Source organism: Vombatus ursinus, unplaced genomic scaffold (genome assembly GCF_900497805.2).
Source record: "Vombatus ursinus unplaced genomic scaffold, bare-nosed wombat genome assembly UNPS02014785.1, whole genome shotgun sequence".
Classification (NCBI taxonomy): domain Eukaryota; kingdom Metazoa; phylum Chordata; class Mammalia; order Diprotodontia; family Vombatidae; genus Vombatus; species Vombatus ursinus.
Window position 1 is genome coordinate 15,265,222 of NW_020954563.1, and position 27,995 is coordinate 15,293,216.

At 45.8% G+C, this 27,995-nt stretch overlaps 2 protein-coding genes across 4 annotated transcripts in view; both read right to left on the reverse strand.

The window, feature by feature from the left end:
* TSPAN17 (tetraspanin 17) overlaps window positions 1–11,067 on the reverse strand; it is a 19,903-nt gene extending 8,836 nt beyond the window's left edge. The window contains exons 1-5 of the mRNA XM_027867344.1: window positions 10,949–11,067; window positions 8,525–8,575; window positions 8,204–8,350; window positions 4,891–5,061; window positions 633–758 (exon numbers count right to left, since the gene is read on the reverse strand). Coding sequence (XP_027723145.1) covers window positions 633–758; window positions 4,891–5,061; window positions 8,204–8,350; window positions 8,525–8,575; window positions 10,949–11,035 — 582 coding nt within the window. The 5' untranslated portion in view covers window positions 11,036–11,067. The remainder of the gene's footprint in view (window positions 1–632; window positions 759–4,890; window positions 5,062–8,203; window positions 8,351–8,524; window positions 8,576–10,948) is intronic.
* Window positions 11,068–17,289: 6,222 nt separating this feature from the next.
* Window positions 17,290–24,540, reverse strand: EIF4E1B (eukaryotic translation initiation factor 4E family member 1B). Of its 3 annotated transcripts, none has more exons than XM_027867301.1 (7): window positions 24,428–24,540; window positions 22,441–22,541; window positions 21,776–21,871; window positions 19,027–19,090; window positions 18,277–18,390; window positions 17,633–17,772; window positions 17,290–17,471 (listed from the first exon to the last, which is right to left on the reverse strand). In XM_027867301.1, the coding sequence occupies exons 1-7, from the start codon at window positions 24,428–24,430 to the stop codon at window positions 17,357–17,359; spliced, it is 633 nt and encodes a 210-aa protein (XP_027723102.1). In that variant the 5' UTR covers window positions 24,431–24,540; the 3' UTR covers window positions 17,290–17,356. The 3 variants fall into 3 exon arrangements, with proteins under 3 accessions (XP_027723102.1, XP_027723101.1, XP_027723103.1); XM_027867300.1 differs by lacking the exon at window positions 24,428–24,540 and adding an exon at window positions 22,710–22,785; XM_027867302.1 differs by lacking the exons at window positions 18,277–18,390; window positions 24,428–24,540 and adding an exon at window positions 22,710–22,785.
* Between the last annotated feature and the right edge of the window lie 3,455 nt (window positions 24,541–27,995).

Consider the following 27,995-nt stretch of genomic DNA (forward strand, 5'->3'; position numbering starts at 1 on the left):
TCTATGTTCTAAGGTCCCTCCCAGCCCTGACATTCTATGTTCTAAGGTCCCTCCCAGCCCTGACAGTCTATATTCTAAGGTACCTCCCAGCCCTGACAGTCTACATTCTAAGATCTCTTCCACTTGTGACATACTGTGACCTACAATCCCTTCAAGACCTGACATTATATTTCATGTTCTAAGGTTTCTTCTAGTTTTGCCATTCTAGGTTTCTACAAGTGCAGAAGAATGGAGAAGTATGGGCAATCAAAACATTTTCTGTCCCATCAGAGGGTACTGAATTTGGGGTTTATTTGGTTTGATTTGGTTTTGAGGGGAGGGTAGAAGGATTTTTGCCCACCTAACAGTGCTTTGCAAACTAAGGCCAAAGGGAATATTAGTTTATCTTTCTTAGGCCCTGCACCTCCAAGGTAAAATGCCAACCAGGCATGGTATCTAATTCATAAGCAAAGAGAGATGATCATTGATAGAGAACTGCATACTAATAAGGTGGGCTCTGGGCAAATGGGAGCTAAAGCTTGTAACACTCAGGAAGGAGGTCAGAGTGGCAAGGCCACTTCTCTCAGTCCTTGTCCCACCAGGCTGGAGCTGCTGCCACCATCCCTGCCCTTCCCAGCCCAGCCCCTGCTCACCGCAGGATCCTTGACACAGCAGGAGAAGGGCACCCCACAGCGCTCACGGCTGGGGTTCCAGTCAGTGCAGTTAAAATAGATGTTGAGGTTCCAGTCGCTGGGCCCTCGGGCTCCGCAGCATGACCACTGAGAGGAAGAGGAGCCCAGGTGAGAGAGTGGGACAAAGGGAGACCTCCTTACAACAAAGATCCCTCCCCTCCCCAAGGCTCCTGTCCCCTGCCAGATCCCCAGTACACAATGCTCAAACCCTGCCAGGCCTGGCCCCAACGACAAGGACCCCCTGACTCAATGTGATGTGGTCAAGCACCTGCTGTGTTACCTAATCCATCCCATGACCTCTACCCACATCTGAGGTCTACCCAGACCTTTGGCCCCTGCTCTGGAAGGAAGGCAGCACTGCCCAAATCAGGCCAGGAGCAGAGCACCTCTCCCCTAAAATAGACCTAAGGCTAAAAGAACTAGGTGTAAGCTCCTTGAGGGCAGGGCCTGTTTCATTTTTGTCTTTGTATCTTTTACACTTAGTAGGGTCTGGCACATAGTAGGTACATAATAAAGTAATAAAATTAAAATAAAAGTTGTAAAGTAATAAAATAATAAAATAAAATTATTGACTGAATGATATGGGCCTCAGCTACTAAAAAAAAAAAAAAGCTGGAAAGCTTCCCTTCTTCCTAGAAGTCAGTTTCAGATGAGTCCTCGGGACCCATTTGGCCCATCTAAGGAAAGGGGTGTCTAGTGTGAAATTGGGGGGGTGACCCGTGTGCCCAGAGAAAATGTTAATGATTCTTTCTTTCTTTTCCTCCTTCCTCTCTTTCTTTCTCCTTGGTCAGAAGACGATGAAATAAAAACAAGGCACTTGACTGGCAGAGAGAAAACCTAGAGTTGATAAGCCATTTGATCCCACCATTAAATGATGGTCATTTAATACCTTATGTGACCTTGGGCAAGTCCCTTCCCTTCTCTGGGCACAGATTCCTTTATCTGTAAAATGAAGGGGTTAGATGGCCAGAGAGGGCCTCTGAGGTCCCTCCCATCTCTAAATCTACAATCCTATAAACCTATGAATTTGTGCATATTTTTTTCTCTTGAATGAGCTCCACCCAGAGAGTCCAGGTAGGCAAATTCCAAAACCAAAATGAGGGTCCTCTGAGAGATCTTCCTTTATGGCCCAGGGGGAGCAGGGGGGGTGGGTTAGCCTAGAGAGGAAACAGAAAGTGCAGTACTTGGGAACAAGAGACCCAAGCCCGATTCATATTTCTGACTACTATCTCACTACTGTTAACTGTGTGTTCCTGGGCAAATCCTTTAACTTAACTCCCCCAATTCTAAAGACGGGATTGGACTTGATGACCTTTGACATCCTGTCCTACTCTAAAAATCTCTGATCCTAGGATCAGTGTGGCTACCGGGAGTCATCGCTCCCAGGCCCTTCTGTTTTTCCATCGGTAAAGTAGGGATAATAAACACTCAGAAAACTTTGCTCAGGTTTCCCCACCCCTCCAATCCAGGCTGGGACAGGATGGATTGTTTTAATACACCTTCAAATGACCTTCCCCTAACATGGCCTGGGACCAAATCCCAGCTCTGCCATTTAACACCTCAGATGACCTTGGATGAGTCCCTACCCCTCTCTGGGGCTAGATTCCTTTATCTGTAAAATGAAAGGATTAGATGGCCAGACGTGGCCTTGGAGAACCTTTCCAGGTCTAAGTCTATAATCCTATAAACCTATGAATTTGTATATTTTTTCTCTTGAAAATAATACTTCAATATGTTGTAAATAAATTCTAGGAAAACATTCTCTGGCTCTTTAGCCAAGCAGGGAAGGAGAAAAAGTGAGAAATAGGTGCTAGAACCAGACAACAAGAGACAGTGGCCAATGGGTAGGTCAGCAGGCCCAGGGCTAAAGGATGGAATGCAAGAATCAGGTTAGTTGAGAAAACAATAAAAGGTATGAGCCTGAGGTTTGAGGCTCACTAGTTCTGAAGACAGATCTGGGGAGGCCTAAGGTCAGAGGCAAAATCCTCTTAACCCTTTTGGTGTCCTGGGACCCTCCACAGAAAAATGTTTCTAAATCCACAAAATACAACAAAGGGAAACATAGTCATCTATTTTTTAAAAAGTTCCCAGGACCCCAGGTTAAGAACACTGCTCTATCTACCACTGTGCACGAGGCCATGGAGTCAGCCGTTACCAGGAAAGGGGACAGCCATGCCCAAACTAGCTGGGAGTATTGGCAGGAGGCAATCCAAGCAGAAAGATCTAGGATCCTTTCTGGGGTTCATAAGGGGAAGGACTAATGAGCAGGAGGGACAGGGATAGTAGGAGGTGCCAGAAGAAAGAGAAAGCAGGCAGTGTCTGATGTCTGATCAACAACGAGGAGACGAGAAAAAAAAGGTCAGTAGTGGCTAAAGACTGGATTTCCTCTGAAGACTTTCTCACAAACAACGGCTGAGGGGAGCTACTGTGTTAGTTTTAAGGCAGAAGCAGCAATCTGTGAATCAGACCCAGCTAAGCAGAATGAGAGAAAAGTTTGGGTCTGTGCCCACCTAACTCGAGAGCCCCAGGACAGCTGCAAACTCCAGTCAGTTGTAAGAGTTAGTGGCTTAGAGCCACAGGGAACTAAGGAAGCCAGCAGCAGCAAATCCAAAGGGTGAGGAAAGTGCTCCAGTGACCTAAAGACTGCACAACGTCCCGTGATTCTTCCAGAGGCAAAGAAGGAACAACTAGGTGTATGCAAGACTTAGGTTAGTCTCTCCACTAAAGAAGGTAAAAAGGGCAGAAAGAATCTGTCAATATACCAGGAGTTTTTAACCTTTTTGTGTGTGTCCTGGACTCCCCTTTGGCAGTCTGCTGAAGCTTATGGACCTCTTTCTCAAAATAATGTTTTTAAATGAACAAAACAAAATGTATAAGCTTACAGAAGAAACTAATTATATTGGAATGCAGTTAATAAAATATTTTCTTCAAAAGATAACTTTAGGAACTGCTGTAGGCACTCCAGCTTAGCAGTGTGAATGAAAGATTCCTGGAAAGAATGGAAGAGGTGTTTTTAGGGAACAATGAATAAAATTAATTTGAGACAGAAAGAAGTCCTAAGCTGTGTCAGAAGGTTGGAGCATAGAAGAAGCCACAGAGAAGGAAAGAAAGGATTGCTGAACCTTTGGGGCTATGGCACATTCTGAGGCTTTTTCCAGAAAGGGTGGGGTTGAACCCTTAGAAGAGGAAGCCAACTTCTCTTATAATGAGGACCCAAACCAGGGTATTGATCCCAGGAAAAAGAGAGGAGCAGTGATCCTTGAGAGAGAATCTATCAATGACCATGAGTAATAAATAGGGAGGTATGCTGCCTTCTCAGACCACCAAACTGGGATGTGGCAGAAAGCTTCAAAAGACTTTGTCAAACCTGACATTTCTAGTGATTCTAAGGATAAACAATATTGTTAAAAAGAACCCAGAAAGCATCATGAAGGATTTGGAAGGCCTGGGAAGGAAACTATTGACCTTAGGGACCCAGGTAATGTTTTCATTGTTACTACCCATGGAAGAACAAGGGCTTCAGAAGGGAAAGGCAGATTTGGGAAGTGAACAGCTGGTTAAGAAGATCATGTCTGAGAGCAGGATTTGGATTTCTAGCCTAGATGGGCTAGTACATCCCCAATTCTGAAAGAACAGGCAGATATGGTGGCTGAGCCCCCCTCTGTGATCTCTGGAAAACTGTGGGCAACAGAATTTGTGCCACTATGGGACTGGAGATGGGTAAATGTCCCAATTTCCTGGATTCTTCAACTATAGGCTGGTGAGCTCTAACACTTACTAGCCATGGACAAGTCTTATGGCTAACTTTTTTGAGCCTGTTTTCTCCTCTGTAAAATGGGAATAAAATGGGAATAATACTTATGATGTGCTAACTTACTGGCTTATTGTGAAGAAAGAACTTCACAAACGTTAAAGTACTATAGAAACTTGAGTCTTGAGTTTTTACTTTGTATTTGAAGGCAATGATAAAGTTACTCCTACCCCCCACACACACACACACACACACACACACACACAAAAACAACCCTTTCCTCTCTCCAACTTAAAAATACGTGACCTTAACCAAATTGCTGCCAGGGATGACCACCTTCCATGGGAGGTAAAACTGCTGGATTCTCCTCTTGTGAGCCCTCCTTCCTCACCCTCCTAATCCAACCACCCACCATGGAGAGAAGTCAAGGGCACCCATAGGACCAAGGTTGAAACAGTGATGACTCACATATTCCTGAGCAAAGTCGATGAGGTTTTGCAGGTCAATATCATCCCGATAGGCCTTGACGTTGTTGTTGATGAATATATTGAGCTGGTCTCTAATCCAGTCCTTGAAGACGAAGGCCAGGATTCCTGTGGCCAGCTCCAGAAAGAAGATGAGGCCAAGGAACACTGAGAACTGGGAAGAAGGTGGGTGGAGGTGGGGGGGGGAGAGGACAGACACAGAGTGAATGGAAGATGGTAGAATCCAGCTTGAATCCTACCCCCAGCCCCGAACTCACCTAGACTATGAGAGTAATGGACAAGGGCAAAGGCAGGTTAGAGTAGTGAAAAGAATGCTAGACTGGAAGTGAGGAAACCTAGTGAGGGTTCTAGTCCTAGATCTGCCACTAACTTGATGTAGATCATTTCTAATCTCTAGGACTCAGTTTTCTGACTTGTAAAATAAGGTGGTTGGACTAGATGACCTCTAAAGGCCTTTTACATATGGCCCCCACCCCTGAGATAGGTGATTCCTGCTCCAAGGTCCACCAGACGGCTGAAGTGGGGGTAGGGGACAAGCAGGGAAAGGCCTACTTGAGATTCAAATTTTTACTCCCCAGTCTCTTCTTAATTTCCATAAACTTGTTGACTGTCAGCAGAACCACCTTAGACCCACGGCTATAGATCAGATGTTACTAGCAAATAGGTACAGAAAGGTATTGAGGGTAAGGGATTCCTTTCAGAGGCAGCAAAAGGGCATTCAGTGATGGATGAGCCAGCCTTGGGCTCCTTCCACAGCAGGGGATGTTGTCTTCTATTTTTAAGGTGATGAAAGCCTTGTATCCACACAGCTGACAAAGTGATTTTCCTAAAACACAGTTCTGACTGTGTCACCCTCCTATTCAATGAACTCCGATGGCTCCCTGTTACCTTCAGGATCAAATATAAATGCCCTTCCAGCCTTATTATATTCTATACCTGCTATGACCCATTCCCCCCATCCAGAGCCCCAATTCACTCTATTGATAAGGCACCATCTCTCTGTCATTCCCAAGTCCTCTGGGCCTTGCCATTTGCCCTGTTACTTCCCATAAGAACCACAGGGTCTTTTTATCTGCCACCAACTGAACATGAACCCTGTTACATAGGCTGTCTCCCTCAATTAGAATGTGAGCTTCTTGAGAGCAAAGACTGTCTGGATTTTCACTTTTTACACCCAGGGAGTAGTCAGAGGTTTCCCTGACAGAAAGCATTTAACAAATATTTTTCCATTCCATTTACCCTCCCCATGGCATGGCCAGATTGGCTTTCTTACTGTTCCTCCACTTCCCACTTCCATGCTTTCACCGTGGCTGTCCCCCATGCCTGAAGTACACTTCCTCACTTCCTCCTCACTTTAGCTTCACAGTTTCTTTTGAGACAGCTCAGGTGGTACCTTTTACATGAGGCTTTTCCTGATGCACCTAGCTACTAGTGCTCCCCCTCCACAAAACTTCCCAAATCGGCTCTCTTTGGTATGTATGTTGTCTTGTTGTTTAGTTGATCAGTTGTATCCAATTCTTTGTAACCCCATTTGGGGTTTTCCTTGGCAAAGACACTGGAGTGGTTTGCCATTTCCTTATTATTTCCTAAATGTATATTTACCTGCCTATATATGTACACGTTGCCTCCCCTGATGTAACACAGTTCCTCAAGGGCAGGGACTTTTTGGTTTTTGTCCTTGTATCCTCACGGCATAGTACAATGCTGGGATACAGTAAACATTTAATAAACCTTTGCTGATTAAATGACTGATTTCTGGGCATTTACTAGCTATGTGATACTGGATAAGTTATGACATATCTCTAAACCTCAGTTTCCTCATTTAAAAATTGGATATTATAATATTTGCATTACTTCTCCCTAAGAGAACTATTACAAGGCAAGTGAAAAAAAAGGTAAAATAAAATAAGCCTTAGAGGCTATAAAAATGGGAGATTTTTTTTTTAATCTTTCCCCATAGGAAAAGAGTGCGGGGGGGGGGGGGCAGCTAGCAATTCCTCTAAAGTCACAAGGTCATATTTCCAGAATTAGAAAGGACCTCACAGATCATCTAGTCCAACCTCCTCATTTTACAGATGAGGAAACTGAGGCCCAGAGAGGTGAAGTGCCTTACAACTTATATAGGTAGTAAGAACTCAGGTCCTCTGGCTCTAGAGCTTGGCCTCTTTTTCCTATATCACACAAGCTGTCTTCCAATGTCTTAGCACAGAATGATTCAGGCTTCCAGCAGGCTCTGTCAACAAATAGGTGGCGGCAGCTCTGACAAGGGGAATAGCCCAGCAATGGAATCGCATATTCTACAGTCAAAAGACTGCCCTAGCTAAGTGTGCTCTGGAGGCTCATCCACTGGAAGACGGTCACCAGGGGATGAATATTTTGAGCCGCAGCAGCTCATGAAGAGCCCATCCAGCAGGGCATGGCACCACTGCGCTCTAACCCTGCATCATGGATTTTCTGAAGAACTGAAGACCAAAAAACTTTATCAAGATTTTATTCCTGGCCCATAGCACTGTACCTGGCATACAGGAGAGAGAAAAAAAAAACCCATACACACACACACACAAAACTTGCTGATTGATTGACTGCTGCATCCTTAAAGTATTTATGTAGGCTGAGCTGCCTAAACCTGCCACACCACTGGGAGGCTTACCGATGGGTTAGGATTGAGCCTGGAATTATTGAATGAACCAATAATCCTGAGCCAATGGTCCCAGATAAACAAATCCCAAATTGAGGTTTGGGGGAAAGAGAAGTCTGGGACTGGAGGTACCTTTATTTGCCAGAAAAAAATTAAGAATCATAGATCCAGAGCTGGAAGGGACCTTGGAAGTCATTTAGCCCAACATCCTCATTTTATATATGTGGAGGAAGTTGAGGCACAGTGAGTAAGTGGCAAAGATAGGTTTTCTACCCAGAGCCTCTAACCCCAAGGTCAATCTTTTCCTATTACCGGACCTCACACTGCCTCTTCCCCAGGCAGCTGCACACCCTGGGTTAGGGCTTCCAGCACAGAAAGGATTATAGGCCAACCTTGGCCTGGACAACCATAGTGAGAGACGACTTAGGAAGTCTAAGGACTGCCTAATCTGGCAAGGGAAAGTTTCCTTTTATATTTATTTCTAATTATATTTTCCCTTTAAAGTGATTTATCAAATTGTTCCAAGCTACCTTGGCTGAGCTCCCTGAGTCCAGCATGGGTCACTAGCCCTTCTTTTCTGCTCCAGCACAGAGACTTACAATCCTTTAATAAATAACCCCCCACCCCCAGGGGAGAGGGAATAACCCCTCACACTTACAAACTTGAGTAAGAAGGTGTTCTCCCGAAGGGCCCCGATGCAGCCTGCGAAGCCCAGCACAGACATGATACCTCCAATAACCACGAAGAACCACACGGGATCCAGGCCACTCAGGTGGGTGAGCGAGGAGATGTTGGAAAGGACACCCTGACCACAGAGCATCAAGGGAGGAAGGCTGAGAATCACAGAAACAGGCCCACCTCTACCCCAACAGCCTATGTAGGCTACCTCACCTTTGCCCAAACACTCCATTGCCTCAGAGCTCGGACCCGAACACCCCCCCCCCCTTCCCTCCCTTGTTCCCTCACCACAGGTGCTTACCTTCTCTCCCCAGGCCCACAGGCCTATGACCAGCAGCACAGCCCCCAAGAGCTAGAGAAGTAAGGAGAGGGAAATCAGGTATGTCTGCTAGGATCGGGCAGCAAAGGCCCCACACTCTACTATCCCCTTTATGTTCTCCACCCCATTGACAGTCTTGCTTGCCCCAGCCATCCTTGACCCCACCTTGGGGAACATGTACCTGAAAGAGCAAGGCACTGTCCCCAGGGGCTACCTGGTCCCCAGAAACCTCTGCTCTCCTGATGCCTGGGCCTTCAGGAGTCTGGAGCAAGAGCGACCAAGAGTGAGATAGAAAAGGAGCCCTTTCCCATTAGCTCAGTTGTTTGTGTCCCAGTTTTACCTCGAACTTTGTAACCTTGGGCAGAAACTTCTCCTTTCTGAGTTTCACTTTTATCTCTAACAACAATAATATTTATATTATATAAAAAGATAAGAACAAGGTAAGTGGGGAGAAGAAGAAAAATGAAAATAAGACAATAATAATTCATCCCACTTCATGATTTGCAAAGCACTTTTCTCAAACCAATCCTGTGAGGGCAGATAACAAAAATTCTAGCCCCATTTTACAGATGTTCTCATCTGTCTCAAAGAAGCTAAGTGACCTGCCCAAGGTCACACAACTATTAATTGTCAGATACAGGATTTAAACCCAGGACTCTCCTAATCCTTAAGTCCAGCAAATACTCCTTCCTACCCTACACTGCCTCTCCAAAATCTGTAAAAATGGGGGGTGATAATATATACTGACACTACATGCCTCATACAGTTTCCAGGAAAGTATGTTAAAAACTTGAGAGTGCTATGGAAATGAGCTAACCCAATTACTATTAACTATACATATTTCCATAGTGCATTGAAGTCATTAAAGAGCATGAACAGCTAATTCATAAAGAATGATTTCAACTAGCAACAGAAGGGAGTAAATGATAGCTGTCAAATGAGTGGGGCAGACAGTCTGAGGGTGGGAAACCTAGCTAAGAAGTCAATGCAATCATCCCATAGAAAGGTGATAAGGGAATAGAGAAGGAAAAGAGACCTTAGTGACTGTATGACTTTGAGGGGCAAGGAAACAGGAGTCACAGATGACTTGGCAGAAACTAGGGGACCAAATCAGGGAGCCTCAGACCTCTCAGGTGTGGGATGAGTAATAAATATATACTACCCCAGAGTAGAGGGGCCAATTTCCTGCTCAGGTTCTCTTTCATGAGGTTATAAAAGCACCTTGTGACCAGCCTTCTAGATAAGGAGTGAAATGTTCTGGATTCAAATTTAGGCTCAGCCACTTACAGCCTGTCTTATATGGCCTTGAGGAGGTCCTCTCTGGTCTGTTCCTTTCTCCCCACCCCCCCCCAAAATGAAGGAGTTGGACAAGAAGTCCCTCCCAGACTTAAGTCAATGATCCTAGGATGATCTCTAAGGTTCCTTCCACTTATAAATACTATACAATAAGCATAACTATGCAATGACACCAAGGCTCTCAGTCAGTTGAAAGGGCTGCATGAGACCCTTTGTGCCCACTCTCTGACCATTAGTCACTATAGCTGAAGAGTTCCCTCCCAAGAGGAGGGTCTTAGATTCAGGCTAAAGGAAAAGCAGGACTAACCTAGGGGAGCTGGGGAAATTACAATGATAGAGAGGGGTAGGAAAAATAATGGTATACAGAACAGGCCAGAGCTAGCAACTGGCTGGGAAAACAGGCCCTGCTCAGCATAGGGGCCACACCTTACCCCAAAATGTGGAGGTGAGGACAGAGGTGGGATTCTGCAACTCTGTCTCTCCACTCACCCTGTTCCTGGGTGGCCGGGAGAGCCAAGTACTCAAATACCCCTTAATTAAGCCCTACAAGGGTGACTCTCCTCCTGGAGAGAAAACTGGAGGGGTGGGGGGTGGGGAGTGGGGTGAATCTCTAAGATCCTCCGAAGAAACACCTTCCCAGATACACTTGAACCTTTCTTTCCTGGAGCAGCCAGCAGGCTGGGGCTTTAAATGGGGCCCCTGCAGGAGAAGACCTCAGGCAATCGATTCCATGGGGAGCTGCGCCCCCCTGCCCCCAGGCCTGAGGAGAGCAAGTCTGATCTACCAGTGGCTGGCCAAGAGGACAGGCGATCCCTCCCAGACCCCCTTCCTCAGTATTCTCTTCCCCTCCCTTTCCCCAGGAAAGAAAGCCAAGTGGGTGGGGGGCAGGGCAGCCCCCCATGAACCCCAGGGAAAGAAGGGAGTGGGGATGTAACAGCTCCTCCCCTCCCCCTCTTCCCAGGGAAGGGAAGGGAAGGAAGGCGACTCTCCCCGGGAAGCCCAGGAAATGAATGGGGGAGAGGGGCGTGGGGGGCAGCCTCCCTCGCCCGCCAGGAAGCCCCGAGATGGGGTGCAGCCGGATCGCTCCCTCTCCCCCCGCCCCCCACTCACCCAGAAGACAATGTTGAAACCGAACAGGAAGTATTTTCCGCAGCAGCCGACCTCGGGCTCCTGGAAGCGCTGCTGCTTGGCCGGCATGGTGAGCAGCCGGGGCGGCCGCCGCGCGCTGGGAGCCGCTTGCCCGGGGCCGGGGCCCGCGGCCCGCAGCAGCCCTGGGTTAGCGCCGGCCCCGGGCCTGGCCTGGCGGCCTCGGCTTCATGGCTGAGCCCGCGCCGAGGCCCCGCCCCCGTCCCCGGCTCCGCCCGCCCGCCGGCCGCCTCCTCCTCCTCCTCCTCCTCCTTCTCCTCCCCCACCGCCGAGGACCGCTGGCGGCACCAGCCGGCCCGGGACCCCCGGCTCTGCCTGCCGGCCGGCCCCCACCTTAAAGACCTCTGCAATGCTGCGGTGCACCGGCTAATGCAACTGTGCGCTCGCGAACGCCGCGCCTCCGGATCGGGCTCTCTGCTGCATGCCCCGATCCATCCTCCGCCACCTCGGACACGGAGATGTTCCTAAAGTACCGTTCTGGCCACGTCACTCCCCTGCTCAAGATGCTGCAGCGGCTCCCTGTTGTCTCCAGGACAAAGCAGAAACTGCTCTGTTTGGCATCTAAGACTTTACAGTCTGGCTCAGCCTTCCGTTTCAGGGCTCCTTACGCGTTACTTCTTCAATTCCAGCCAGACTGTTCTTCCCACTCTGCATTCCGCCCCCACGCCTTGACACAGCCTGTCCTTTATGCCTGGAGTGCGCTGGGCCCTCACCTCCTGCCTCAGGGAATCTCTAGTTTCCTTTCAAGTTTTACAGAAGAGCTTCCCTGATCCTCCTAGCTGATAGTAGTGGTCCTCCGCCTGAATTTACTTTGTATGTATTTTGTCTTTATATGTGCATATGTTATTTCCCCTGATCCAGCTAGGGCTGTTCCATTTGTGTCTCTCTATCCCCAGCATCTAGCATTTAATAAATGATTGATTGGGTTCATCGTGAGTATCATTAGCCCCAGCTTCTTAATGACAACTGAAACTCACCAAAGTAAGGATGAAAAGCAAACTGGATTGGGAGTCAGAAAACGTGGGTTCAAATCCTGACTTCGCCTCTTACTAGGTTTGTGACTTTGGGCAAGGCACTCAGGGTGTAGGGATCGTCACTGTGAGATGAAGATAATAATGCTTACACCACCGACCTGGACAGGATTGTTGAGGGGGAAACCCTTATAGAGTGTTACATATCCTTCTAAATTGGAGCTAATAAGTTATTATTCATTCTCAGACTTTCTTTCTGGCTTCCACACCTCCTGCCTTAGTTCAGACCTTGGTCCCCTCTTATAATAGCTTCCTAATTGCGTTGTCCCCCTGCCATCCATCTAACACAGTGGGTCACCTTCTTCTTGCAATCATGCCGTTTCCTTGTTCAGAGACTTTTCTATAGCTCCCCCTCCTAAGAAGTTCCCATACTATAAAGACAGAGTTCCTTGAACATAAGAAGTTTGTTTATTTAAAAAAAAAAATCTGGCATTCTGGGTTTTCCATGCATCCCCTCTCTCAGGTATTTTCATCTGGGAAGAAGCTTCTAAAATGCTCATGTCTTGCCAGACCTTAGAAAGAAAAAAAAATCCCTTGACCCTTGTTCTTCATCTAGCTACCATATCTAGTCTTTCCTCCCATTTTTTTCACTGATAAAATTCTTTATTCATTTTATTTTGAAAGTCTATTTATTTTGATTTTAATTTATATTTAATTTCATTCAACATTCAACATTATATTTCATTCAACATTCACTTTCACAAGATTTTGAGTTCTAAGTTTTCCCCCTCCCAAAGATGGCATGCAATCTGATATACGCTATACATATTAAACATATTTCCACATTAGTCATGTTGTAAAGAAGAATCAGAACCAAAGGGAAAAACCACGAGAAAGAAAAAAAAAAAAGAAAAGAGAAAACTGTATGTTTTGATCTGCATTCAGACTCCATAGTTCTTTCTCTGGATGTGGATGGCATTTTCCATCATGAGTCTTTTGGAGTTGTCCTATATCCTAGCATTGCTGAGAAAGGCTAAGTCTATCAAAGTTGGTCATCACACAATGCTGTTGTTACTATGTACAGTGTTCTTCTGGTTCTGCTCACTTCACTCAGCATCAGTTTATGTAAGTCTTTCCAGGTTTTTCTGAAGTCTCCCTGCTCATCACTGATCAAATTCTTGAATAAGTTGTCTATGCTTCCTTCCAGTCATCCACACTCTCAACCCCCTGCAATCTTGGGAAACCTCAACGACTCTTCTGAAACTGCTTGTTTCACTTGTTCACTTATTCACTTGTTACTGCAGTCCTCATGCTCAACATATCTGTAACTTTTGACATTATTGGTCCCTCTTACCTCAGCATTCTTCTTCCTCTTGCCTTCAGAGATTGCATGTTTTCTTATTTCTGGCCGTCTTTATCTATCTGTGTGACCTCTTCCTGACCCTTCCTCTTCCTGTACTCATTACCCAGTCCCTAGGCAATTATATTCACTACCCTCTAGGCAGGTGATTTCCAGTCCAACCTCTCCAGCCCGACCAGCCCCAGCCCTATATTTCCAAAGATAAGCCTCATTCATCCAGTCTCTCACGTTTCTAACCTTGGAGTTATCTTTCACTTTTCCCTCCCTTTCACATCCAGTTGCTAAATCCTATTGATTCACCCTCTGGAACATCTCCAATTGAGCCATTCATTCTCATGGGTCATGACCCACTGTCACCCAAATAGTACAGGCCCTCAAGGCCAAACACAGAGAGAGACCTTGGGCCTAGGAGGCATCGTACAGACAGGAGAATCAGACCAGCCAGAGTTTAACAACAATAACAATAGTTAATATTTGTATAGTGCTTCAAAGATTTGCAAAGTGCTTTACAAATATTCTTTTATCCTCACAACTCCAGGAGGTAGGTACTATTATCTCCATTTTACAGATGGGGAAATTGAAGCTTAGAAAGGTTAAATTATTTGCCAAAGATCACACAGCTAATCTTCTGATTAGGATTGAAAGCTGGCTCTTTCCAACTGTAAATCTGGCATTGCGATAAATACATTTCAAAGGAACATTTGACAAGAATTTGTTCGATAATCCTACATAGGAGTCAAAGAAAAAAACAAACTACAACAGAAATATTACTGATTTCAAGGTAGTCCAAATGCTCAAGCCACCCTACTCAGGAGGTGAGCAGAGAGGATGATTATAGCCTGCAGAAACGGGAGAGAACCTTAGACACCAACTAATCCCACTCCAACCAAACATGAATCCCCTCTAAGGCATCCCAGAACTCATTCCAGGAAAATGAGGTGAGGCAGCTCTTAGGAAGTAGATCAAAACAAACAGTGCCTGCCTGCCAGGAGCTTTCATTACCTTACTGTGCTACCCTGGGTAAATGACTTTTTTCCCTTTCTGGGATTTCATTTTAAGATCATAGGACTATAGATTTAAAGCTGGAAAGAACATAAGAAATCACTGAGTCCAACCCCCTGTTTTATAGATGAGGACATTGAGGCACACTGCTTAAATGACTCATCCAAGTTCATACATCTAGTATCTTCAGTGACATCTGAACCCAAGTCTTCCTACCTAAAAGTCTATAACTTTATAACCTGGTAACCTTAAATTTTTACTTTTTTATTTATTTTTGCTTTTTCACTTGACAGACACAGTTGACTAAGAACTGATTGAAATTGCCCTGGTGTCTCTTCCCAGGCCTATAAATTGCCTAGAGGTGACCAGACATTGTCCCTTCTAGCCTCGGATTATTTTGTGACTCTCCCAAAGTCTCTCCTCTAGAGATTCCCAAGTTTTCTTTATGGACTTTTGCTTGTTATGCAAAACAACTTACCTAGTGGAACTGTAAGATACCTAACCCTCCCACCAGCAGCTTAGTCATTCTCTCTGCCTTAGTACTCTTTTTTTTTTTTTTTTGGTGAGGTAATTGGGATTGACTTGCCCAGAGTCACACAGTTACTGAGTGTTATGTGTCTGAGGCCAGATTTGAACTCAGGTCCTCCTGACTCTAGGGCCTGTGCTCTATCCACTGCACCATCTAGCTGCACCCTTGGTATTTTTATAAACCCTGTAACCAGCTCCCCTCCTAGGGTACCCCTAGGGTACCACTAGCTACAACTCCTCTGCCCCATTAAAGACCTCCATTTTGTTGTATTGACTGTTTTCATTTAAAATTCACGTTGACACACTAGAACTGTGATTTAGTCTGTAGAGAATTGTCTTAGAAAATTGCCTGGGGGCCCTGACCTAGAATCACACAGCCAGTGTCAGAGAGAAGCCCTGAATAATGATAATGATGATGATGATGATGATGATGATGATGATGATGATGATGATGGTGGCTAACATTTATATAATGCCTACTATGTGCCAGGCACTGTACTGTGCTTTACAAACCTTATATTGTTTGCTCTTCACAACAACCCTGGAAGATAAGTGCTAGTATCGTCCCCCTTTTACAGTTGAGGAAACTGACACAGAGGTCAAGTGACTTGCCCAGAGTCACCCAGCTACTATCTCAGTCTGGATTTGAACTCAAGTCTTCTTGACTCCAGGCCTGTTTCCTATGTGCCTAGCTGCCTCTTCTTAACTTTTAGGTCAGCTTTATCTCCCTTACCCCAGTGTGCCTCTTCCGTAAATCTTAACCGCAAAGCCAAACACCTACTAAATTTGTTTTACAGAAGATAAAAAGTTCTTTTTTTCTTTCTCATGGTTTTGCCCTTTGGTTCCAATTCTTCTTTACAACATGACTAATGTGGAAATATGTTTAATATGATTGCATGTGCATAGCCTGTATCAGATTGCATGCCATCTTGTGGGGGGAGCCGAGGGAGGGGGAGAAAATTTAGAACTCAAAATCTTACAGAAGCGAATGTTGAAAACTAAAAACAAATAAATAAAAAATTTTTTAAAGGATAAAAAGTTACTTAGCATCAGTTAATGGATAGTTGCCTGGTAGCTAGCAACTTTGCAGAACAGAGGGAGATATACACACACACACACACACATATATATATATATACACGCATATAATATACATATATACATGTATACATATATATACACATAGTATATCTATGTGGGTATACGTGTATGTGTGTGTATATATATATAGTGTGTGTATATATGTAAATATATATATATATGTAAATATATATATGCATAATATACCCAAGACTGGGTATATCTTAAACACACACACATTATATATATACATAAACACATATATAAAAATGTGTGTTTATCAGCTAGGTAGTACAGTGGGTAGAGCACCAGGTCTGGCATTAGGAAGACCCGAGTTTAAATTTGGCCTCAAACACTTACTAGCGGCATGACCCTGGGCAAATCTCTTAGCCTCTGTCTCAGTTTCCTCATTTGTAAAATTGAACAATAGCATCTATGTCTCAGATTGTTGTGAGGTTTAAGTGGAATTGTAACGAAAACTACTTTTTCCCTATTTCCTATCAGCTTTTGGATTTCTCTGGAGCTATTATGCCTTCCTTCCCTAGGAAGCTCATCATTGGGAATTATCACCATGCTGCAAGATCGAGTCAGCCTAGTACTCATATCCCCTCTGATCGGATCCTCAGTAAGGGAGTAGGACCTGGGCTCCGGATCTCTATGAAGAAGGGGCAGAGCACAACTTTTCCTTCTCATTTCCCACCAGCTACACTGCTCCTGGACTTCTGTGGAACTCTTCAGCAGGCCCTGAGCTGTGTGCCCACCCCCCACTTTCAGTTTCCTTCTTTGTGTAGTTTTCCCCCATTAGATTGTAAGCCCCTTGAGATTGCAAGTTCCCTTGACAGAGATTGTCTTTTCATTAGTATTTGTACCCCCAGCACTTAATAATAGCTAACATTTATGTAGCATTTGCTATTTATAAGGTTTTACATGGCTTTAAGGCAGGCAGTAAAAGGAACCTATCTGTTGAGGCCAATAGCCACTTTCCTTGTTCAGGAGGTCCAGTAATAGGGACAGGTTGTCAGGTGATTTGGGGGTTGGGAAGAGAATGTCTTAGCTTAGGTGTCACCCCAGTTCAAGGCTATTCTGGGTAGGGGTGTGTCCCCCGTTGTCTAGATGGGCCCACCATTTGAAATAGAATCGGCACAGCCCTACAGGCTCCATTTCTTTGACCTCTATGGTTATTTATAAGTGTTGGAAAGGGGAGAGAGAATAATTCTAAACTCACAACGTTATCGGTTCTGTCCCTTTGTTCCACAATTTCCCCCTTTGATATTTCATTAAAAGGATCATCAAATCTGGACTACTCAATAAATAGGTTCACACCTAGTGATTTGTATTTGTTTTTATTTTGGGGTGAAATGAGGGGTGGGAGTGGGGGCAGGGCACTACTATAGCCCCGAGTAGGAGGGACCTGGTTTATGTGCTAGGGCCTCACACCACAAATTTGTTCTTGGTAAAAGAGTTGCTCTTGGTGGCTGTGTCTGCATGGGCCTGGTAGCCAATAACAACCTTCGGTGACAGTCCCAGCCTATCCTTGAAGACACGTCTAGGAGGCACAGGAAATATTGGGTTTCCCATTCATGCATTCCCAGTATCTTCCTCCCTCCAGTCTCAGCATTTTCTGTTCCTCTCTCTACCTCCCAAGACTATATTCCACCCCAGAAAGCCCTTGCAGTTCCCCCTCCCCTCCCCCCTCCACATACTTACCCAATAAAGGTGACAGCTGGCTGGTTCTCAGCCTCACTGGTCCAGATGGCTATTTTGTCCCCCTTGGTGCGAACATTGACCACAGCCCCACACACCTCCTCACTGTACTCTTCAAAGGCCTCTCCAACCAGACAAAGGAGCTGGCCCCAAACAAATAAAATGAAGTATTTAGCCCTGGTGCTGGCTAGCAGGCCCAGGGCTGGCCATCTTTGTGGCAAACCCTGGGCCTAAAGTCCTTCTCTGAAGTCAGACCCTAGACTGGCACCTCCTAAAAGCTACGGATATCCCCAGGGAGAATCCCCTTCCCAGTCCCAGGTGAGAGGTTGAATGATTACATGTTCATTTAGTCCAATCCCCTCATTTTATGAAAGAGCACACAGAGAAAGAAGGAAGGCATCTTTCTAAAAGTCACAGAAACAGTGACTTTTGGTAAGTCACTTTTTTTTTGGGGTGAGTTGGTATTTCAGATTCAAGTTCTGACTTCAAATCTTACTTTTTTTCCAGGTTAGACCAGGCCACATGGAGAACCCTATCTCATATCCTCACTTTCAGGGGTATCTGGATGAACTATGGGTATAGCCTGAGTAGGGGGTGGGTACAGCCTGGGGTACCTTCTCTCTCTCCCTTCCCAGTCCCATACTGACTGTCTCTAGCCAGAGCCGGTCAAGGTTGCTCTGACGCTGTTGCTTGGCCAGGCTGACCAGCCAGCGGCCACCATGCTTATTCCTGCAATCTTCCCACATAGGTTCAATGCCATCCTGGGGGGTGGGGGGGATGCAGAGTTAAGGAAGGAAAGAAAACATTCAATTCATTCTAACCTGTGCTAATAGCAGCCTCCTTCATACTAGAGGTCAGAGACCCCTGCTACCATGTAGCTTCCCATGAAAGCTCCCAGCCTAAGGCAGCAACATTTCCCAACCCATCCCAGACTTGGCACTCTCCAGCAGGGAAAAAGCTGAGAGGAATAATGTCTCTCTAGGGCCAATGTGGTAGACCATCCCAGGAACATTTCTACCTCTACTCCCAACTACGTCAGCCCTTTCCCTAAGGAAAGAAAGCTAGGCTTGACATCCAGGTTTGTAGGATTTAGAACTAAAGGGAATCTTTAAAGATCTAATTTAGCCCCTCATTTCATAGGTGAGGAAACTGAGATCCAGGAAGGAGGAGGAATTTATTCATGGCCACACAACAAGTTAATGCCAAAGTCAAAAATTCCAACTCGGATTTTTTTTTTTTTTTTTAAATCAAGTGGATCATTCTTTCCCCTCTACTACAATGTATCCAGGTGATGCTAATTCCACTAGGAAGAGTTTCTCCCACCCTCCCTGCTTCCCCACCCTCCTCCATCTCCATTCTCCCTCAGGTGGAAGGTTTGGTGGTGTAGGGAGTATTACCTTGAAAAGGGCATAGTCGCAGCCCGAGGACAGTTTGCTGGCCAGTTGGATGTGGCTGTAGAGCCTAGGAGAAGAAACCTTAGAGTCGCATATCATTGTAGGCCTAGAAAGGATCTTAGAAACCACAGGGCCCAACTCCCTCATTTTATAAGTGGAGAACCTGAAGTCTAGAGAGACACCATTGGAGGCCTATGCTATATAGAAACTGTTTTGTATGTTACCCTGGAAGAAGGCCCAGAAGAAAAGGCAAGTCCCAGGGCAGAGCTGCAAATACCACATGGATGGGAGGAAGTCCAAGGGCAAGAGTTTAAAGGGCTGAAGCTTAAAAAGGGATCACAGGCTGCACAGCTAGAAAGGACCACCTTGGAGTCTCTCCACTTTTGACCCTCTTATTCTACAGAAATAACATAGGTTATACAGAGAATGCACAGATACTCCCTGCCTCATGGACACCTCAGAGTTCCAGTTCTGGCCACAAGGCAACCTTGACTTTAGTACACTTTGGCACAGTGGTCTCTTGGTGTGCCCCACCATGACATCCACAAAGGGGCAGAATGTGTCATCCATTAAAAAGAGAGAGGGCTTCTGGCTGTCTTCCTCCAACTCTGTCACAAGTGGTCATTAGATTTTCTGTGGTGTCGCTCTTTCCCCAGGTTGCTCCTACATGGAGAATGAACTCAACTGGTCCATCTTGTGCTTAGACCCGTTGGCTGATTTTTCTGCTTTGATTTTTCTATTCTCAATATTCTCAACTGAGCAATCTAGAGGTGGATATGTCCAGGCTTGGAGAAGACCTTGGGAGTTTGAGAGATCTGAAGGCCCTGGGTTCATTAAGTGAAACAAGGGTGTGTTTCTTCATTGACATTCCCTCTGGTTCTTCAACATTAGATGAGTGGGCTTGTCCAGGATCAAAAACCACTTCTGGGCCAACAGGGGCTGGTGTACTGCTTGCTTTCACTTCCACTAAGGGACCCATCTGTTCTGGGCCCACAAAGGCAAGGAATGTCAGCAAATGCTATCCAACCCACATAACATATTTACCAATGTCACACAGGGAAAAAAGTAGCAGAACTAAAAATTATACTCAGACACTTTGATTCTAAATCGAGAGTTTTTTCCACCAGGCCACAGGGAAAATCTGGGGCCAGACAAGACTAGAAGGGACTTTCTTCCCCAGTAACCAAAAGGGGTCTTTTCTTTCACACTAACACTAAACTCTATAGGTATGAAATGCTTTCTTCACAGCTGTTCTGGGAGGGAGATAGGAGAGTTGGTATTGTCCCCATTTTACAGATGGATTTAAATACTAGCTTTGATATTGACTTACCGTGTCACAATTGTTTTTAATTTGTTTTAGTTGTGTCCAACTCTCCATGACCTCATTTAGGGGTTTTCTTGCAAAGATACTGGTATGGTTTGCTATTTCCTTCTCCAGCTCATTTGACAGATGAGGAACTAAGGCAAACATGGTTAAGTGACTTGCCCAGGGTCACACAGCTAGTGAGTATCTGAGGTCAAATTTGAACTCTGGAAGACGAATCTTCCCTATTCCAAGCCCAGTGCTCTATTTACTGCACCCCCTAGCTGCCCTCTGTCACCATAGGCAGATCACTTTGCCTCCGCTTACAGTAGTTATGTGGCTTACTCAAGCTTGTAGATGTTGGAGCCAGGACCTTAAACCCTAGTCTTCTGACTCCTAAACCAGTGTTCTCTTTCTGCTTCCCCATACTGCCTGCCATCATTGATAAACAGACTCAGCAGAGACGTGATAGCTGACTTCAAGGATTTGAAAGGTTTTCTTGTGAAACAAGGATTAAACTAGTTGTGCTTGGCCCTAGAGGCCAGAATGAGGAGGGAAAGATATTTTGCCTGGATTTTAGGGAAAACTTCCTAATAATCATAGCTGTCCTGAAGTAGAGATGTGATTGATGACTCAGGAGGGAGCTCTCAGTGGAGATCTTTAAGGAGATTGATGGAAGACCGCTTAGGGATGTTGTAGGAAGGATTCCTGTTCAAGCACAGGTTACCCTTGGAGATCACATTAGCAACAAGGACCCTTCTGTGTTTTGGGTCCATACAAGCCAGAAGGAGCCTAAGTCTTAGTACTATAGACCCCATTCCTGCCTAGGGGTCTCAGGGTCAGGCCAGTCAACCAGACACACACCTTATGGAAATAGACCCCATTCAAAGGGCAAACTGTATTGTCCTTTTGGGTGGGATGTTTATTTTTTTGTTTGCTTGTAGGCAATTGGGGTTAAGTGACTTGCCCAGGGTCACACAGCTAGTAAGTGTCAAGTGTTTGGTCTGAGGCCAGATTTGAACTCAGGTCCTCCTGACTTCAGGGCCCATGGTCTATCCACTGTGCCACCTAGCTGCCCCTCAGGTGGGATCTTTATGAGGGGACTGGTCACAGGTGGAACTGAGAGAAGTCCTACCAGGAGGATGTAAGATTCCTACTCACCCAAGGAAAAGGCAAACCCAGGTATCCTAGTGGAGTGGAGATTCCAGGAAAAAAGGAGGTTCTTTTTTAAGGGGAGAGAAAGAGGGTCAGACAGAGGTGCCCCTCCTTCACCGGTGGAGTTTGGCATTGAGTGTAGCTTGGCTCAGTCAATAAGGAGTTAATGAAAGCTTTTTGAGTAGAAAAATGTACTTCTTCCCCACATCCCAACCCCCTCTTCCCCACATCCCAACCCCCTCTTCCCTTCCTGTACCCAGCTGAAACTCCTTCCACCAGACCCCAGATACCCACGCCCAGAAGTCCTCCACAGTATCAAACTTGGTGAGCAGGTGAAGGTTGTCTCGCCAAGCCCTGTTCCTGTCATTCTTGAAGAACCATAAGGCCCACCTGCAGAAAGTGGGGAAGGGAGACAGAAAGGAAGCAAAACAGTGAAACTCAGTTATACAGTATCGAACAAGTATAATGGAAAGTTTGTACAATGGTTTTGGCGTCTAGACTCTTGGGTTCAAATCTTAGCTATGCCACTGACTCTATATGTGACTATGCAAATCACTTTAATTCTCAAGGACCTCAGTTTCCTCTTCTGTAAAATAAAAGGGTTGGGCTAGATTGGGATGGAGCCTTGAGGCCACATGTGGCGTTCTAGGTCCTTGGGTACAGCCTTTTGGCTCAGTCCAAGTTTTACAGAACAAGTCATTTTATTAAGGAGATTTACTCTGTGACTCTGTGATTCACTCAAAGGGCTGCACTTGAGGACCTAGAGGGCCATGTGTGTCCTCGAGGCCACAGCTTCCCCATCCCTGGTAGATGATCCAGAGGGTTAAGCCCCTTCCAGCTCTAAATCTTAGGGACCAAGCCCTGGGGCAAAAGAAGCAGATGGAGTGAGGGTAGGATGGGAAGAAAAGAGCCTTACTAATAAACCGAGGCAGGTGCACAGGGGCAATCCCTGCCAGTACCTGTTTTCCAAAGGATGCTTCTCCAATCCTTCCCCAAGAGACAACTTGCCCCTCGTTGGGGACTCTTCCAGCATTTGGACTTCAGTCTGCAAATCATGCACCTGGCCAGAGGAGGGAAGGAAGGCAGGGGTGGGTGTAGGAGTGGGGGGAGTCAAGATCTGAGATGGGCTGCCTTCCAGTCCCCCTCCCCCACCCCTCTCGGCAGAAGCCCCTGCCAAGCTCGTGGGGCTATGAGAGACATAGGAAGGGGGGAGGGGTATCAGACTCACAGTTGGAGCAGCTGTAGCCATGCTTAGCCCTAGACCTCAGCCCAGGGGGCTCCTTTTATCCTCTGACCACAAAGGAGGGCATGGTTCTTAAAGGAACAGCCACAGTCTCCTAGCTGTATCTCTTAAAGTTGAGGTACTGACTCCACAGACCTGTCTTCCATTCCTCTTCCCTACCCCGAGGTGCCTAAAGGGTTTCAAGTGCAGCTTAGCCTTTTGGGAGCTGGATGAATCTGTATTTAATCAAGTCAAATCACTTCTCTACTCAAAAAATGTTCATTAGCTCCCTATGGACTATGTCAAGACCAAATTCAGTTTCCTGACATTCAAGGCTATCTCAGCAAGCTGGCACTGCTCTTCTTTTTCAGACTTATTTAACATTGCTCTTTTTCCATGCATTCTATATTCCAGTCAAACTGAACTGCTGTCTGTCCTCCCCTATTGACCTCCACACTTACCCTTAGGACTGACTACCTTTCTTCAACTTCTTTCCCTTTCCAATTCCTACCCATCCTTTAAAGCCCAATCAAATACTGTGTCCTTCTCTAATGTCCTGCACCCTCTTGGAAAGACCTGCCCCTCAGGCAATACATAAGAATCAGGATAGGGACTAGACCTGTCCTTTCAAAGATATAGGGAACTCCCAGAGAGGGAAACTCCCTCTACCTATGCAGGTTGGCACCTTCTCTCCTTTGTACTTATTTGCTTGTTGTCTCTCCCATTTAATTGTGAGCTCTGTGAGGGCAGGGGCTATTTCTTTCTTTGTATCTGTAGTGCTTAGCACAGCACCTAATACATAGTGGGTGCTTAATAAATGTTTATTGATTGACTGACTGATTCTTAACTACGTAATAGTCTTAGAGAACTGCCTAGAACATGGAGGCTAAGTGACTCACCCAGGGTCACACAGCCAGTATGTATTTGAGGCAGGACTTGAATCCAGCTCTTTTTAGCTTCAGGCTAGCTCTCTACCCCACTGTGCCAGGTAGATTTCGAGTAGTATAGTGGAAGGAATGCTGAATTTAGAGTCCAAAGAGCACAGTTCAAATCTTGGCTCTACTACTTAGGACCCATGTGACCTTGGATAAGTCATTTAACTTCCCCGGGCCTTGATTTCCTCCTTTAAAACAAAAGCATTAGACTAAATGGCCTCTAAAGTCCCTTTCTGCTCTATGACATGGTACTTTCTTCTGTACTTCTCTAATGCACATATCATGTAATATTGAGTATGGGCATCATCTGTGTCTTATCCTCCTAATCCCCAGAAGGGAGATCCTGTGACTTAACCTGCCTGTGTATTTCCCCCAGCACTCTGAATACAGCAGGCAAATAACCCAAAGGGAAAAGTGTGGTGTGGCGTGATCAAAATTGCACTAGCTTTGGAGTCAGAGGACCTGGGTTTGAAACCTGGCCCTGCCACTTATTCACTATGTTACCTTGGGCAAGTCATATAACCTCAGTTTCCTCATCTGTAAAATAAGGAGGTTTAATTAGATGAGCTCTTGGTCCCTTCCAGCTCTGGATCTATGATGCTATAAACAGCTATCAATGTGGAATGTATGAGATAGTTATTTGTGAGTCCCAGAATCTGGCCCATTTATTACCAGTTACCACGGGGACCTAGGATCCTGGCTCTTTCCCCTTATTATCTATAATCTAATCAATAATATTATTGCTTCTGCAAAGGGCATGTCAATAGACTACTCTATATATCAACTCACCATCTTTGTGATTCCCCAGTTCAGAAGCGTCCTAGATCAGTAATGAAGGTCTTAAGGATGATTTGTTTGTCCTTCATTTTCTGAGAGAACCAATGATATCACAGGGTGATGTCTTGACTTGTGCACAAATTGGATTTAAGTGAAGCAGAGTTGCACAAAGCAGTCAGCCTCACTCCTCTTCCAGAGTCATCAAAGTCTAATGGGAAGACAAAAGTAAGGATGATTGGCAATGACCCTGGATACACTGGATGACCTTGAGGGTGACTGTGACGTCTCTGATGTCTGACCAAGCTCTAAGCACTCCACAGCGACTCCTTCAGCTGCCTTCATGGCTGTTGGAACAAAATGTCCTTATCCACCCATTCCAATGAGGGAAGGCTTCACATGCTTGCAGCAAACATCCCTCTACCTCACCAACTTGTTTGAGGCCTATTGGTTACCCTCAACCTGGTTTAGCCCATCTGCTGAGACAGTTTACTGGGGTGTGGCTTGCATGCATCCTACAGCTTCTTGGAGCCACAGGTAAGAGTTGGGCGAATCAGTGGACAATGGAGGCAGATAAGCAGCACTCATACCTCCTAAACTCCCCGTACATCCCAAGGCAAGATTTAGTAATTGCTTAGATATGATGGGTAAAGGAAAGTGTGGAGTTGAGGACTATGAGGTTAAAAACCTCCACCAGAGGCAGCTAGGTGGCACAGTGGATAGAGCACCAGCCCTGAAGTCAGGAGGACCTGAGTTCAAATCTGGCCTCAGACCAAATACTTAACGCTTACTAGCTGCATGCCAATAGGTTTTGAGACAGAGAGTAGGAGAGAAGAGGAAGTTAATATTAAATGACCTCAATTTGAATGACATTTTGTTAACTGTATCAAACCTTGGGAAAGCTATAGATTTCCATGATGTCAGTAAATTCTAGAGGAATTGGCCTAGCAATCCACACAGAAAAAAATAAATAGAGGAACACTGCCGATTGTCCAGTTTATGATAGTCTAGTTGGATGGACAGCCCAGAGAATGGTCCCTCAGTATCTTGGACAGGCAATGAATGTGGGCCAAAAAGTTAAGCCTAAAAGTGAATGGGAGGAGAAGGCCAAGTTAGACCACATTTGGGAAAGTGCATGGTACTTATGGTGATTCCATGCTGTTCTTTGTTGACAAAGCCCATCATTTTAATACTAGTATTGTCCTGAAAATGATATGTAGCTCTGAATCATAGAACCCTGTGGATCCAGGATTCCAATATTTACAGTTCAATTCAATGAACATTTATTATGTGACTATTCAATGCAAGGTACTATGCATTAATGATACTGTCAGGATCTCCATGCCAAGGCCACCCCTCTCTTTTCACTCCTTTCTTTTTACTATTAGGAGACACCTTGTTTTCCAGAGCTAAGGTCCGGCAAGGAAACTTTGCCCTGAGCTTGGCATAACAACGATCCTTTGCAATCACCCTCTAAATGAACTCTGCTGCAGCAAAATCCCAGAATTGTTTCACACCAGCCCCAGGTGGTCCCTGAGCTTGGACAAGCACCTGCAGGAACCCTGCTATGAATCAAATTTGTCTCATTGTTGCTATTACCCCTCATTGTCATGGCTACAGCTCACTGCATAGCCACGCTATATGTATCAAGGCTTGGCCTCACAGTGGTCAGGTCTTCTCCTAGAGGAGGCCCTAGCATATATGTCTAGGAGTCAATGCAATGATCCAGTCAAGAGGTGATGAGAGTCTGAATGAGGGTGGTGTCCATGTGAGTGGGGAGATGGTAATAGCTGCATGATAGGTTGTAAAGACAGACCCAAAGGACTTGGCAGTTGATTAGATTTGGGAAGTGAAGGTGAAGGAAGAGTCAAGAATTACTCCAAGGTTGGGTACATGGGTGATTGGAAGGGCAATGCCATAACAGAAATAGGAAAGTATGGAGGAGGAGCAGATTTATGGAGAAAGAGAACTTCCAGTTTTGGATATAGGATTATGTATTTAGAGTTGGAAGGGAATCCTTGGGTCATCTAGTCCAACCCTCTCACTTTACAAAGGAAGAAACCGAGGCTCAGAGAATTGACTTGCCTAAAGTCACAAGATGGTGTCAGAGACAGGCCTTGAACCCAGGTCACTCTAACTCCGTTGTGCCGTGCTGCATGTTGAGTTTGAGTTACTGATGGAGCTTCCAGCTAGAGACAGCCACCTGCACTGGTGGTGCTGAAGTTCATATGACTAGATGCACAGATTTGGGAGGTACCTGAACGGAGTGGATCGCTAAACCCAGGAGAATTAACCAGATCACAGAGGGAGAAAGGAGAGAGAGAAAAAGGGAAAGGGCCAAGGCAGAGCCATGGGGACACGCGCACTTGGGGGCAGGAGATGATCTAACTGGGGAGACGGATAAGAAGTGGTGAGGAAGAAGAATCAGAAGAGAGCAGTGTTATAGAAGCCAAAGGAGGAGAAAGGGGTCATCAGCATGAGATGCTGCTAAAAAGTTAAAAGCAATGAGGTTAAGATTCTTTAGGTCCAAGGACCTTTTAAGAGGTCCCTGGTGACCTTTAAGAAAGTAGTTCAGGAGATTGAGGAGGTAGAGCCAAGCAGGCAGAGTAGCAGAAAGCTACCGGTCATCTCCCCAGTCCCCACCACCACCAAACTAATCCAAACAGATCTAAAAAATGCACCAGACCAAATCCTGATGGGGAAATCCAAGGAAAAGTAACAGTGAGTCATTTTTCTAGCCCAGATTAGCAGAAGGAGACAGACAGAGAGGTCAATGGACAGGGTCTGGCCAAGAGTACACCACTTGGAGCACTTCAGGGTAGGGAGGGGCAGTATACAAGGGCAGGATGAAGTTCCAGATCCCTGGTGAGGCATCAGGCACCAGAACTGGTGCCATCTGGCAGTTTTATCACTGACTACCCAGTTCCAAGCCACCAATCCAGAACAGAAGGAGAGAGAGATCTGCAGCAGGGGCGCTGTTCTGGGGGAGATGGTGCTTGCAGGCCCTAGGTGGTGTACGCAGAGTGGAGTACATTCAGAAGCAAGCAGTAACTGTGTGGCTTAGACTCCAGGAGCAGAGCAGGGTCTCAGTTGCAGCTTCTAACTCAGTCTTAAGCCGGCAGAAGAATAATGAGGGTGGGAATCCCAGACCAAAGGGGAGCCTCTTGTTCTGTCACTCAGATCCAGCAGCATTTCTCAGACAGTAACTGAGTCTAGCAGCAGCCTACAGGAACTCCAAAGGAGGTAGGCCAACAGGCCTTCTGCTCAGACCTAGAACTCAGACCAGTGGGGCAGCAATCAGACTAGGTCCTGTAGTAGACCATTTTGGTAGCCCTGGAAACCTGCAGGCTCCCAGCATGAGCTTTTCCTGAGATCCTGGAACAACACAACATTCAATACCCAAAGAAAGTCACAATAAGGCCAGCCCAGACCCTCCTTCCAGAAGTGTGCAGAGCCTAGCTCTAATACACTGACTGAAGTCAGGATGTAGGTTGGAAGACTCAACAAAGAAAGAATCCTATAATAAAAACCTTTTATGCGGACAGGGATACTCAAGACACAAACCCAGAAGAAGAGTCATACT

Excerpts from the sequence above, each read along its gene's own strand:
- EIF4E1B (XM_027867300.1), bottom strand. The coding sequence starts at position 22,730 with ATGGCTACAGCTGCTCCAACT. Across the intron at positions 22,542-22,709 it reads TGGCTACAGCTGCTCCAACT|GTGCATGATTTGCAGACTGA; the intron begins GTGAGTCTGATA and ends TCCTCTGGCCAG. Across the intron at positions 17,773-18,276 it reads ACCGGCTCTGGCTAGAGACA|CTCCTTTGTCTGGTTGGAGA; the intron begins GTCAGTATGGGA and ends GTTTGGGGCCAG.